Source organism: Callospermophilus lateralis, chromosome 3 (assembly GCF_048772815.1).
Source record: "Callospermophilus lateralis isolate mCalLat2 chromosome 3, mCalLat2.hap1, whole genome shotgun sequence".
Taxonomy (NCBI): domain Eukaryota; kingdom Metazoa; phylum Chordata; class Mammalia; order Rodentia; family Sciuridae; genus Callospermophilus; species Callospermophilus lateralis.
In genome coordinates, this window is record NC_135307.1 from 109,980,679 (window position 1) to 109,995,282 (window position 14,604).

General features: G+C 38.5%; 2 protein-coding genes across 9 annotated transcripts in view; one reads left to right on the forward strand and one right to left on the reverse strand.

Moving 5' to 3' along the window:
• The window catches only part of Dis3l (DIS3 like exosome 3'-5' exoribonuclease), a 41,351-nt gene that overhangs the window by 22,863 nt on the left and 3,884 nt on the right, over positions 1-14,604 (forward strand). For 4 of the 5 annotated variants that reach the window (XM_076850971.1, XM_076850972.1, XM_076850974.1 and 1 more), the window contains 7 exons: positions 793-871; positions 2,024-2,203; positions 5,614-5,783; positions 7,129-7,290; positions 9,147-9,394; positions 9,918-10,010; positions 12,959-13,492. In XM_076850971.1, coding sequence (XP_076707086.1) covers positions 793-871; positions 2,024-2,203; positions 5,614-5,783; positions 7,129-7,290; positions 9,147-9,394; positions 9,918-10,010; positions 12,959-13,492 — 1,466 coding nt within the window. Of the gene's footprint in view, positions 1-792; positions 872-2,023; positions 2,204-5,613; positions 5,784-7,128; positions 7,291-9,146; positions 9,395-9,917; positions 10,011-12,958; positions 13,493-14,604 lie in introns of those variants that run through there. The other variant, XM_076850975.1, reaches the window with a different exon arrangement.
• The window catches only part of Tipin (TIMELESS interacting protein), a 35,794-nt gene that overhangs the window by 1,131 nt on the left and 20,059 nt on the right, over positions 1-14,604 (reverse strand). The window contains exons 9-10 of one of the 4 annotated variants that reach the window (XR_013090773.1): positions 1,814-2,417; positions 80-1,523 (exon numbers count right to left, since the gene is read on the reverse strand). The exons of 1 other annotated variant lie outside the window; for it this stretch is intronic. The gene's annotated coding sequence lies outside the window, so the exon portion shown is untranslated. Of the gene's footprint in view, positions 1-79; positions 2,418-5,266; positions 5,862-14,604 lie in introns of those variants that run through there. 2 more of the 4 variants (XM_076850977.1, XM_076850978.1) reach the window with 2 other exon arrangements.

The window sequence follows — 14,604 nt, forward strand, 5'->3', positions numbered from 1 at the left end:
GAAGATTTTTCAATTTTTTATTTGTTCTACTTAGTCGTACATGACAGCAGAATGCATTTCAATTCATTGTATACAAATGGAGTGCAACATTTCAATTCTCTGATTGTACATGTTGTAGAGATGCACCATTCATGCAATCCTACGTGTACCTAAGGTAATGATGTCCATCTCGTTCCACCATCTTTCCTACCCTCATAACCCCTCTCTACCCTCCACTTTGCTCAATCCAGAGTTCCTCCATTCTAACCATGCCCCCTCTCCATCATAGATCAGCATCCACTACTCAAGGAAAACATTCAGCCTCAGAAGATTTTTTAGCTGGCAAAGTTTGGGAATGCCACACTAAAGTTCCTGCTGACAGTATGAATATGAGTGTGTCTAGCACTTGGTATAGTCAGTATTTCAAAATGATTGTATTTGCTATCAAGAAAAGAAACCTTAGTGTAATTCCTAAAGAAAAGAATTATAAACCTATAGGAATATAATGAGGATATCTTTTGTAATTTTTTTAAACCTAGACCTTTTGGAAGAGAAAAGTAGAGGTAAGGGAACAGGGGGTGGGGGAAAAGAAGGGGAGGGTAAATACTGGGGATTGAAGTACAACAAATCATAGTCCATGCTTTTATAATTATGTCATAACTAAAAAGAACCAATACAAATATTGTTACAAAATACAAACAACAACAACAAAAACAAAAAACAAACAATCAAAAAAAAACCCTGGACCTTTTGGGAGATAAACCTGGGAGAAAAGAAAAATTTTCACACTGATTTTTTTTATTATGATTTTAGGGGATTCTGAATGTCAATAAACACAGAGCACAAATAGAAGCTTTTGTTCGACTTCAAGGAGCCAGCAGTAAAGATTCAGGTTTAGTATAAATCTATGTAAATTTCCATACTACTTTTTTATTCTGATATTACACAGTGAAGAAAGCAAAGTTGAAATTTCATTGTCATATCATACATCCTCCATGTACACTGGGTTTCTGGAATTTGGGCTTTCTTCTCCCTAGCTTTTTGTCTATTATTGCTGGTTTTATTTCATCTTATCTTGCTTTTTAAATATTAAGATATTTTCAATTAACACTTAGTAATTGCATGTATTTACAGAGTTCGGTGTGATATTTCTTTTTTTTTTTTTTTTTCAGTGTGATATTTCAATACATTGTATACAATGTGTAACAATCAAATAAGGGTAATTTTTATATCCATCACTTCAAACATTTACAATTTCTTTGTGTTTGGAACATTCAAAATTCTTCCAGTGTTTTAAAACATAGAATTTATGGTTATTAACCATAATTACCCTATCGCACTACAGAACATTAGAAGCTATTCCTCCTATCTTTGTACCCCTTATTTCTGGTTTTATTATAATAAACTAAAACAGAGAAGCAAAGTAACTTGCTCAGAGCTACATACCTGGTCATTGGTAGAGTTTAACTTAGAATGAAGGCAGTTTGTGACTCAGACATTTCTTGTACTGCCTCAATGTACTATATTGTCTCACTGAATCATTTCTAAAAAGTAATCAAAATGAAAAAGTGTGAAAATAAATTGTACCATATGGTTAATTTTGTGATCCCAGAGTGGAAAAACAAAACCAAACCCTGAGCTTCCAAGGAGTGGGGCTGGGTGGAAGCAGACTGAGAAGCAATGGCTTTCTGGGGGCTTCTCTTTGTCAGAGTGGCAGTTCTGCAATTATATGTAGTTCATCAACCCCCTGACTGTGGCCCCCTGGGTTGTGCAGATTCTGAAGGTATCACACATAATTCCAGTGTAGGCCCACATGCAAGGAACTAATACCTACCTTGAAAGGTAATAAGAATTTTTTAAAAGGTGATCAAGTAGTCTGTATGAAAGCACACTGTACAGTATGACTTGATGGCAGCATTTCTTCACTCCTAACCTGCAAAAAGAAGTTTAACTTCACCTTAGAAAGGAAGTTTTTATTTTCAGGAATGCTGATTAGACTTCAAATGTATTGAAATGATTTCCGGTGTTTGTGTGTGCTACCTAGGTTTAATCAGTGACATCCTAATCCACGGCATGAAGGCTCGGAACCGCTCCATTCATGGAGATGTAGTGGTTGTGGAACTGCTCCCTAAAAATGAATGGAAAGGAAGAATTGCTGCCCTATGTGAGAATGACAGCGATGACAAGGCCTTGGGCGAGTCCCCAAGTGAGCCCATGCCTACAGGTAAGCCTACTTGGAAAGTCACTCCAGCATCCATTTTTCTTGTGGAATTATTTTCTTTTGACTAGCATTCTAGAAATACTGTTTGCTCTCTATTTATATATATTAACAGGGCTGGGGATGTGGCTCAAGTGGTAGCGCACTCACCTTGCATGCATGCTGCCTGGGTTCAATCCTCAGCACCACATAGAAACAAAGATGTTGTGTCCGCCGAAAACTAAAAAATAAATATTAACAATTCTCTCTCTCTCTGTGTGTATCTCTCTCTCTCTCTCACCTCTCTCATATATATATATATATATATATATGTATATATATTAACAAATAAAAACTACACATAGTCATCATGTGTAACATCCTCTTTTTATACATGTATGCATTATGGAAGGGCTACATTGAGCTAGTTAACATGAATTATTTCACATACTTATAATTGTTTTTATAGTGGGGAGCCTTAAAATCTAGTGATTGATTTTCAAGAGTACAGTACATTGTTAACCATAGTCAGCATGTTGTATAATAACACTTGGAATATGAAACAGTCTCTTTGCTGCACATGTTGGCATATGCCAGAAATCCCAGTGATTTGCAAGGTTAAGACATGAAAATCACAAGTTGGAGGCCAGTCTAATTATCTTAGTGAGACCCTCAAGAACTTAGTCTCTGTCTCAAAATTTGGGGAAGCATGGTAATAAAGTACCCCTTGGTTTGGTGCTAGGGATTGAACCCAGGGCCTTGAGCATGCTAAGTGCATGGTCTACCACTGAGCTGAACCTGCATCCCCTCGTTCGTGTATTTTAATCTTATCTGTAGCCAGATATGCTATGTTACTCATTTTAAATCAAAAACCCTCTCTGGGTCCCACATCCCTTCCATCTGTCACCCCTTTTTCTGCATCAGTTTATGATGAAACTCAATAAAACTCAATAAAAACTCAAAAATAAAAAAACTCCCCTCCTCTAAAACTGCTCTTGTCCAGATCACCAGTGATCTTGAGTTGCTAAACACTGGTCAGTTCCCATTCCTCAGCCTGTCAGTAGTATTTGACTGATTGGTCATTGCTTCTCCCTTTGGAGTCTGGGAGCCCAGGCTCGCTCTGCTCTGGTTAGGAGACAGCCCATGGTGGTCCTTCTGTCTTTTGCTGGTTTTCCATGGTGTCATCCTCTTGGGCATACAGCTGCTCTGCTCTGGACCTATTATTCTCTGCACTCTTCCACAGAGACTTCATTCAGTGTTTGACTTTCTATCTGCAGTCCAGACCCTTCCTCACCCTCCAGCTTCATTTAATCAGTCATCTCTTCAGCATCATCTCTTGAAGACTTAACACACCCAATAACAGATGTCTGACCTCTACCCTGAGGCCTGCTCTTCCCCAAATGCTCCCCATCTCAGTAAAAGGCAAATTGACTATCAAGAGTCAGTCAACCCAAACACCTTGGGATTTTCCTTAAATTTTCTTCATATGTCAGTATATCTGGTCAACTTTAACATCTGACCTGAATCCAGCCATTTCCCACACTTCTTATCACACCTCTCTGTGCATGGTCCACAGGCGCCCTTCACACAATTATCGCATCAGACTCCTCATTGGCCTCCCTGCCCCTACTCTTACTCTCAGTGAATTGGGTCCTGCCATGTCTTTACTCAAAATGTTCCAAGAGCTACCGCCTATTTCTTTTCTTTTTCTTTTTTTTAAGAGAGAGAGAGAGAAATTTTTTAATATTTATTTTTCAGTTTTCGGTGGACACAACATCTTTATTTTTATATGGTGCTGAGGATCGAACCCAAAACCCTGCACATGCCAGGCGAGTGCGTTACAGCTTGAGCCACATCCCCAGCCCAATAACTCCTATTTCTTTAAGAGTAAAATTCAAAGTCCTTATCATGGCCTATATAGTCCCCCCAGCTTGGGCTGCTCTATTATTCTTTTCTTCTCCAGTCACATTGACATGACTTGATCTTCCTTGACTTGGATAAGCTTTCCCCAAATGATTTCATATCTGTTTTCCTCACTTTCTTTCAAATCTCTGCTCAAATGTCCCTTTATTTAAAATAGCTGCCAATTCTGACCCTTTGTCTTTATTGATCATCTTACCCCATTTAGTGCCTTTCTTAGTAATTATCACTACCCCATATGTATTTCTTTATTTCTATTTTTGTGGTACTGGGGATTGAACCTTGAACCCAGGAGCACTCTACAACCAAACTACACCTCCAACCCCTTTTTTTTTTTTTTTTTTGAAGAGAGAGAGAATTTTTAATATTTATTATTTAGTTTTCGGCGGACACACCTTTCTTTGTATGTGGTGCTGAGGATCGAACCTGGGCCGCATGCATGCCAGGCGAGCACGCTACCACTTGAGCCACATCCCCAGCCCACCTCCAACCCTTTTTACTGTATATTTTGAGACAGGGTCTTAAGTTGCTGAGACTGGCCTCGAAATTGCAATCCTCCTCCTTCAGCCTCCTGCATTGCCAGGATTACAAGTGTGTACCACCGTGCCAAACTGATATATTTTATTTTTGTCTGTTTCCCACTCAAACTGATTACATATAAACTCCATGAATACAGGGACTTTGTTTTGATTTTGCTATATTTTCTGTTTCTATAACAGGCCCTCATATTAGGAAGGGGCTCAATAATATTTATGAAAGAAAAGCACTTTTAACAATTACATCTGTCTTTTTCTTGCTTCAATAAGTGCTGATTAAAAGTGCTATGTATCAGACTTATGATTTGTATATTTTTTTGTGAATAATGGGCCAAGCAAGCCTCATTGGTGAAAGAATGAAAGATGACAGTGAAAACCCAAAGAAGAGGGCATGGTTTAAGAGTGAAAATCATTTGAGGGCTGGGGATGTGGCTCAAGCGGTAGTGCGCTCGCCTGGCATGCGTGCGGCCCGGGTTCAATCCTCAGCACCACATACAAACAAAGATGTTGTGTCCGCCGAAAACTAAAAAATAAATATTAAAAAAAAAAAAAAAAGGAGTGAGTGGTAACTAGCAGTCTCTGTCCCAGTCCCAATCTCCTATATCTCATCCTTAGCCTTTTTTTTTAAAAAAAAAAAAAAAAAAAAAAGAGTGAAAATCATTTGACTCTTATTAGGTTCAGTATTCCAGAACCTAAGATTGATAAAGAACTAGCAAAAGAGAAAATGGCACTAATGGATTCTAAATGTCCCATCAGGTCCGAAAGAAAAAAGGGGCATGATGATCACATATAAAAAATTATTTATCTTAAAAAATATCTTTAAAATGCTCAGAAGGCAAATCTTTAAACACCTCTTGTGTGGATGTGCTTGAAAAAAATGGGACTTTGCATTCTTGTTTGCTTCTTTCTGCTGAGCTCCTCACAGTCCAGGTAAAAGACATCTTACTAATTCATTGCTTTGTTCTGTTTTGTCCTCCCAAGGTCGAGTGGTGGGCATTCTTCAGAAGAACTGGCGGGATTATGTGGTGACATTTCCATCCAAAGAAGAGGTCCAGTCTCAGGGCAAAAATGCTCAGAAAATCCTAGTTACACCTTGGGATTACAGAATCCCCAAAATTCGAATTAGTACCCAGCAAGCAGAAGCCCTCCAGGTAGCCAACACTGTACCTCTACTGTTCTCCTTTTGTCTTTACCAGCTTCTGAGCAGTACCAGGAAGCGTTATTAATTCCTTTGCATAAGAGAAAATAAATTATTGATGGATCTGGCACTCTAAGATACTGTTTTTTAAAAGTCCTAAATATATAAGAACCATCTATTAAGTAGTCTGTGGTTAATAAATGAAGGCCAGAGAGAAATTGTCCTAGAAAGAGCTGTGTAGGACAACCTGAACGAACATACATTATCCAGCTGTCCAACCCAGAAACTTTCAATAGATACACTTTGCCAACACTAACAAGCTTTCTTCCAGCAAGAGATATAGAAATACGATCACTCTGCCCTGTAGGGATGATGTAGTGGTACTTCACAGAATCGATTATCCATAAAGGAAAATAGCACTGGAGAGAAGACATAAACAAGAAAGTTAAAAATTAAACTTTTCTTGTGGCAAAGAGTGTGGGCATTGCCCAATTTAATTCACCTGATGTTTTGCAGTTTATGAGACACTAAGGCAGAATGTCCCCAGTCTGTAACCTGGACATTGTATCTTTACATCTTACAGCTTTTTGCAGACTCTCAGAGGTCAGTTGCAACTACACACATTCCATTTCCATAGTTTTCTGGACTTGTTGGGTAGTGACATTCCAATTTACACTGATATCTTCTTTCCTACCTGAGATCATCTTAAGACTTCAAAGAAATTAGAAGCCAGATGCAGTGGCACATGCCTGTAATCCCAGAAGTTCAGGAGGCTGAGACAGGAGGGTTGCGAGTGCAAAGCCAGCCTTAACAATTTAGTGAGGCCCTAAGCAATTCAGTGAGACCTTGTCTAAAAATAAAATATAAAAAAGGGCTGGGGATGTGGCTCAGTGGTTAAGCGCCCCTGCGTTCAATTACTGCTACAAAAAAAAAAAAGAAGAAGAAGAAAAAAAAAAGAAAAAGAAATTAGAAAGTAATTCCCAAACACTTAAAATTGAGACTGCCATTTTAAAACTTAATTTAGACCATGCATAATTGGGTTTATCCCTGTGTTGCAAGTATTAACTAAAATGTATTACAACTGCTTTTCTTTAACAAACTAAAATTTCCAGCCCACTTATTTGATGTAGAGAGGTAATGCCTCCCTTCAAAGCAATGAGCCAAGCATTTGCAATGCCATCTGGCAATTCAGTAAAACAGGAAGAATAAAAATAAATAAAATAAACCACAACATACCAGTATTGCAAATGTGCCCCTTTCTTTGGAACTGAGTGCTGTTTATCTTGTTTGCTTAATGTTTCTAATTGAACCACTTAACTCCTAGGCTTGGCTCATGTTTTATTTTTTCCTCTGTGCAGGACTTCAGGGTGGTTGTGCGCATCGATTCCTGGGAGTCAACATCTGTATATCCAAATGGGCATTTTGTGCGTGTTTTAGGAAGAATCGGTGATCTGGAAGGGGAGATTGCAACCATCCTAGTGGAAAACAGTATTTCAGTTGTCCCTTTCTCAGAAGCTCAGGTCAGATTTCCCAGAGGCCTTTGATCTAGTAGCACACATTTTCCTTTTGCTTTTGTTGTTGTTTCATCATTAAGAAAGAAAAATCTTTATGCTATGTAACAACCCACTGTCTAAAGCCACAGAGTAATGAAAAAAATCTCACTCCACTTTATTTCATATTTGAACCAGACTGAAGTCTGCTTCAAGTGTAAAATTTGTTTCCTAGAGCCTCATAGTTCTAAAATTTTTACATTTTCCAACTGTGCTTAAAAATGACATGTCAATGTCCTGCAGTCAGTATACATCCATCCTCAACAACTGTAAATGTACTTGGTTATAGACCCATTGGACTCTACTCCCCTTCAGAGTTGTTCAACCAGAGGCAGAGGCTTCATAAAACTACGGGGAACAGATTCCTCTGATCCATACATCTCCAGCCCATGGGTCAAAAAAATCATGCTCATTATGAAAAAGTTTTTGTAACCTTTACAGAAAACAAAAATCCAATGAATGTAAAACATCAGCCATTTCCATCACTTTATGGTCTTTTAAAATCCCCATAAATCTTGTTTATTATTCTTGCATAGTCATATTCATTGAGTGCACTTATTTCTGTTCTGCTTCTTTCACTTAAAATTATGTCTATGTATTGACATAGCCTACTTATTTTTAGTAGTTATGACAAATTACTGCATATTGATGTACCCTAGTTTGCTTAAACATTCCTCAATTGTTGGGCATTTGGGCTGTTTAATTTTTCAGTAATATGAAAAATCCTACTTCAAACATTTTTATCAACATTGCCTTTTTTTCCCTTTTGATCATTCCCTTGGAATGTAATCTTTAAAGTGAGATTACCAAGTCAAAGGGCATAAAAAATTCAAATAGCTTTCATTATGTATTGGCAGATTGTTTTCCAGAAAAAATTAGACTAGTTTGCATTACCATCAAGAGTGTATGAATATTCTTATTTTCATTAGAGTACTTGACAGGACAGGAGTTATAATAAGAAAATATTTTAGAATATTTTACATTATTAAATTTTTATGTTTAACATTAGTTTCTGGAAATTATTTGTTGACTTGTTTGGCAGCAGAGAAAATGTTAGAATAAAATAAAGTGTGAATTAGACTTCACAAGACTAGAGTTCTCTCCCCTTTCAGCCTACTTAACTGCAAATTGATGGTTTAAACAGGTAATAAAGGAGAGAAAAATGTCCTAGATTTGTTCTGTTTAAATAATCTCTAAGGAATAAGCTTTGTATTATTTGGGACATGTTGATTTTTTTCCAGGCTTGACTTGAAAAGCTCAAGGACAGCCAGGCATTTTGGTGCATATCTGTAATCCTGGCAACACAGGAGGCTGAAGCAGGAGGATCCCAAGTTCAAGGACAGCCTCCACAACTTAGGGAGACCTTGTCTTAAAATATAAAATAAAAAGGGCTGGGATGTATTTCAATAAGTTTCAGTACTGGGTTCAACCCCTAGTACTGAAAAGAAAAAGGCTTAATCTTCATTTAAATAGATGAATCATTTGGAAATGGATTACATTATTTGTACTCATAAGCTGCTAATTCATTTTGTGCTAGCCCGCATAACTGATGAGGCTGGTGGAAATTGCGGGACATTTCCTGTCAGATTGCAAAGGTCCTCAAGGGGGTCTTTCTTTTTTGTTGACTCCTACTTTCCACACCCTCACCCAGGGCCTGACACATCTGGGGCATCCATTAAATGATTGATCAAAAGAAGCAAAATAGGTTGATGCAGAAGGCAATTGGAAATTAATAAATTTCTACATGGTTACATTGAAAATGTAAGACAGCTTTTTAATAGAAACTTGTGGTGTATAAATTGCTGAATATTTGGCCTCTCATGTAGATGTGTGAGATGCCAGTAAACACACCAGAAAATCCTTGGAAGGTGAGTCCTGAAGAGGAACAAGAACGTAAAGACTTGAGGAAAACCCATCTTGTGTTCAGCATTGACCCCAAAGGTTGTGAAGATGTGGATGATACACTCTCAGTCAGAACCTTAAATAATGGCAACCTGGAACTTGGAGTCCACATTGCAGATGTAACACACTTTGTGGCTCCCAATTCTTACATTGATGTGGAAGCTAGAACAAGGTAAGATCAGCACCATGGTGTGTGTATGTGACTATTATTTTTTTATCTGTGCTAATTTCAGATGTGCAAAGATTTTATGTTTGTACAATTCTGAAAATCCCTTCCAAAAAAAGTTGTGGTTATTCCCCCTTTAAATAGTAGTTTGGTCAATTTACCTTTCCTTTTTTAACCTTTTTACACCATGATTCCTACTAAATTGAAATGGGTTAAATTTTCATGTAGTAATATACTACTTTTATATAAACAATGGATCATTACACTCCAGTTTTTCTTATATGACCAAGATTTGTGTTGCTCTTTCTTTCTTACATCAGTGGAAGAATATTCAGCCCAAAGGAGAATCATTTAGAAAAGTAGGAACATGGGAATCATTTTATTATGCAGTCTGCTGCACTTTATGAAGAGCAGCAGCCTTGGGGAATCTGTACTGAGGTCTCAGCCATTTACCTCTCTGCAGCCTATGCTGTCAGCAGTTTTGTTTCTCCCAGCTGAAGGTCAGTCACTGCGTATGTGTCATTCACAGGGCCACCACTTATTATTTAGCAGATCGTCGCTATGACATGCTGCCCTCTATCCTCAGTGCTGATTTGTGTTCCCTGCTGGGAGGTGTTGATAGGTGAGTTTATTATTTTTATCTTAAAAGTTTGTCTTGGCCCTTTGAGGTACCTGATGCTCTCTGCTCAGGCCTCTTTCCTCTTCCAATATCTCTTACCACCCTCTCCCCTGTGGCCTGCTTTCCCTGTCTCCTCTAAACTCTGCTGTACACTTATTTTTGGGCAGCTTTATTTCTCCAGCCTTCCCTTACCCTCTTTCTGTTCTTTTCCCTGTTAGCTTTTAAATTCAGCTAGTCTGGGGACAAATGTGTATAGCTTTATACACATGCATTCCCTGGTTGAAGCTGTTCTACATCAGAATAATGAATTTAGGTAGTTGTTCATTTATTAAAGTTTGTTTATCTCTGAATAGGTAATAAAATCATATAATCTAAATTCACAGATTCCAAAAAATATTTAATGAAATGTTCTTTCCTATTGCTTTTTCTCAGTAACTTTTTAAAAAAATTTTGGTATGGGGACTGAATTCAGGGGCACTCAACCGCTGAGCCACATCCCCAGCCCTATTTTGTATTTTATTTAGAGACAGGGTCTCACTGAGTTGCTGAGTGCCTCAATTTTGCTGAGGCTGTCTTTGAACTTGTGATTTTCCTGCCTCAACCTCCCAAGCTGTTGGGATTACAGTCGTGCGCCACCATACCTGGTGATAATCAGATTTTTCCTAGATTTAATATGTACACAAATATGATTTTTTTAACACAAAAAAACCAGCCTTAGCAATTTAGTGAGGTGCTAAGCAATTCAGTGAGACCCTGTCTCTAACAATAAATACAAAATGGAGCTGGGGATGTGGCTCTATGGTCGAGTGCCCAAGTTCAATCCCTGGTATGAAAAAAAAAAAAAAAATGATCAAACTACTTTGAACACAAGTCACTTTGTGTTTTAAAAAATAGTGTATCTTAGGGCTGGGGTTGTGGCTCAGTGGTAGAGCGCTCACCTAGCATGTGCGAGGCCCTGGGTTCGATCTGCAGCACCACATAAAAATAAATAAAGATATTGTGTCCAACTAAAGAAATAAATATTTTAAAAAATAGTGTATCGGGCTGGGGATGTGGCTCACGTGGTAGCGCACTTGCCTGGCATGCATGCGGCCCGGGTTCGATCCTCAGCACCACATACAAAGCAAAGATGTGTCCACTGATAACTAAAAAATAAATATTGAAATTCTCTCCCTCTCTTTAAAAAAAAAAAAATCATTTAAAAAAAATAGTGTATCTTAAATTCTTAGAAATGGAATGTATCAAGGGTACATCATTTGTGTTTGGATCAATAAATTGACCTCAAGAATTTGCACCAATATATTCCTACCACTAAGGTATGCAAGTGTTTATTTCCCCACAGCCCTGCCAACACAGTGCATTGTATTTTTCTTTTAGGTAATTTGATATTTGAAAACAATTTTTTTTTCTTTTGTACCAGGAATCAAACTCAGATGTACTCCACCATTGAGCCACATCCCCCAACCCAATTTTGAATTTCATTTAGAGACAGAGTCTCACCAAATTGTTCAGCACCTTGCAGTTGCCAAAGCTGGCTTTGAATTTACTATTCTCCTGTCTCAGCCTCCCTAGCCGCTGGGATTACAGGCGTGTGCTACTGTGTCCGTCTTAAGAAATTTTTTGTAGTTGTAGAGGGACAGAAATGCCTTTGTTTTATTTTTATGTGGTGCTAAGGATCGAACCCAGTGTCTCACGCATACTTGGCAAGTGTTCTGCCACTGAGCTATAGTCCCAGCCTGAAGAATGGTATCTTACAGTAGTTTTATTTTATTTTTCTTTTAGAGAGAGAGAATTTTTAATATGTATTTATTTTTTAGTTTTCGGCAGACACAACATCTTTGTTTGTATGTGGTTTTGAAGATCAAACCCAGGCCGCACGCATGCCAGGCGAGCGCACTACCGCTTGAGCCACATCCCCAGCTCACAGTAGTTTTAATTTGTATTTTTCCTACTATGAGGAAAGTTAAACATTCTTATGTTTCACAATCATTTGTGTATCCTTTTCTGTGGGTTTCTTATTCCTTTCCCATTTTCAGTTTGGTTGTGTGATCCATTATTGACTTGAGAACTCTTTAGATATAGGTAAATTAGTCTTTTTTTTTTCCAAATACAAATTGTATATACATATATAAACACATTTTAGCAGTACTGGGGATCAAACCCAGGGCCTCACTATATGCTAGGCAAGTGTTCTAGCATTGAGCTACATCCCTAGTCCTTCTAAAATTTTGAGACAGAACTTGCTAAGTTGCCCAAGCTGGCCTTGAATTTATGATCCTCCTGCTTCTGCCACCCCAGATACTGGGATTATAGGTATGGGCTACCACACCAACTAGTTTTTAAATTAAGTGTTTTGGTACCAGGGATTGAATCTAGGGGTGTTTAACCATTGAGCCACACCCTAAACCTTTTTATTTATTGAGACAAGGTCTTACTAAGCTGCTGAGGCTGGTCTGAATTGTGATCCTCCTGCCTCAGCCTTCCTGGTCACTGGAATTATAGGCGTGCACCACCACACCCAGGAAACAGCGCGTTTTGATGGCAAAATGGTTCTTTGCTGAATGAACATTTGCTAAATTAAGCTGTCATCAAGACTGGTATCTTAGCTTACTGTCATCCTGTAGAATCTAAAAGGCTTTGCTGTATTATCCTGGGAAGCTAAATAGACTCTTCTATCAGTGCCATTATATTCTAGTCAAAATGGAGACCTGTAGATTATGTATTGTTACATATAAACTCATTTCAGATTTTTTCAGAATTTAGAACCTAGTCTAGCATCATTGATTAAAGTTAAAATACATTTTGATTTATTATTAGTGTGGTTGGATTGAGTAATTGGACCAGAAACCTATAGTGATGTAATTTCTTTCAAGTTACATTTAGGGTCAAATTTTGTTTGCTTCAAAAATAAGAGCTGAATAGTGATGTTGTTGATGTTACTGGTTTTGTAGGTATGCTGTAAGTGTCATGTGGGAATTGGATGAAACCTCTTATGAAATTAAGAAAGTGTGGTATGGCAGAACCATTATTCGATCAGCTTATAAACTCTTCTATGAAGCCGCCCAGGAACTACTGGATGGAAACTTCAGCATTGTTGATGATATTCCAGAACTTAAAGACTTGGATGAGAAGAGCAGACAAGCCAAACTGGAGGAATTAGTGTGGGCAATTGGAAAGTTGACTGATATAGCTCGCCATATCCGAGCTAAACGAGACCGTTGTGGTGCCCTGGAACTGGAAGGGGTGGAGGTTCGAGTGCAGCTCGATGAAAAAAAGAATATTCATGACCTCATCCCCAAGCAACCCCTGGAGGTCCATGAGACAGTGGCTGAATGCATGATCCTGGCCAACCACTGGGTAGCCAAGAAGATCTGGGAGAACTTCCCTCATCAAGCCTTGTTGCGTCAACATCCTTCTCCACACCAGGAGTTTTTTTCTGAGCTCCGGGAATGTGCTAAAGCAAAAGGCTTCTTCATTGATACACGGTATTCCTCCTTTGAGGCAGGCAGATGAATGGCAGGAAGTACTGTACATTGGCAGATCTTTATTTTTGCCATGTTGGGGATCAGACCCAGAGTCCTCCACATCTAGGCAAGCATTCTATCAAGCTATGTCCCCAGCCCTTTTTATTTTATTTTTTTCAAATAATGTTCACTAAGTTGCCAGGGCTGGCTTTCAAACTTGGAATCCTCCTTCCTCAGCTACTCAGACAGCTGGGATTGCAGGAAGACACCACAGTCCCTGGCTAGTTTAACTATTTATATACATCTGTATTTCCTGGTTTGTTTATTTAGTTTTATGTGGTGCTGGGGATCAAACCCAGGCCTCACACATGGCTAGGCAAGTGCTCTACCACTGAGTTACAACCCAGCCCTACTTGTTGGGTTTTAAAAAATTATTTTGAGCTGGCGTGGTGGTACATGTGTGTAATCCCAGTGGCTTAGGAGGCTAAGTCAGGAGAATTGTGAGTTCAAAGCCACCAAAACAACTTAGCAAGGTCCTAAGCAACTCTGTAAGACCCTGTCTCTAATTAAAATTAAAAGGGGTAGAGATGTAGCTCAGTGGTTGAGAGCATATTTAAAAAGAAAGGCTGCCAGGCATAGGTAACTCAGGAGGTTAAGCCAGGGGGACTTAAGTTTGGGGCTAGACTCAGCAAGATCCTGTCTCAAAATAAAAAAATGAAAAAAGGACTGGAAATGTTATCTCAATGTTACATTGCTTCTGGGCTCAATCTCCAGTACCCACACACACAAAAAAAAATTGACCTGTATTGGATTTTTGGATTTTTAAAATTAAGTATTTTAAGAATTTAACTTGGGAGGCTGGGATTGGGGCTCAGTGGTACAGCACTCACCTAGCACATGTGAGGCCCTGGGTTTGATCCTTAGCACCACATAAAAATAAATAAATAAAATAAAGGTATTGTGTCCAACTATAACTAAAATATAAATATTAAAAAAAAAAAATTCAACTTGGGCCAGATGCAGTAGCACATGCCTGTAATCCTAGTGGCTCTGGAGGCAAAGGCAGGAGGATCACGAGTTCAAAGCCTGGCCTCAGCAAAAGCGAGGCACTAGCAATTCAGTGAGACCTTGTC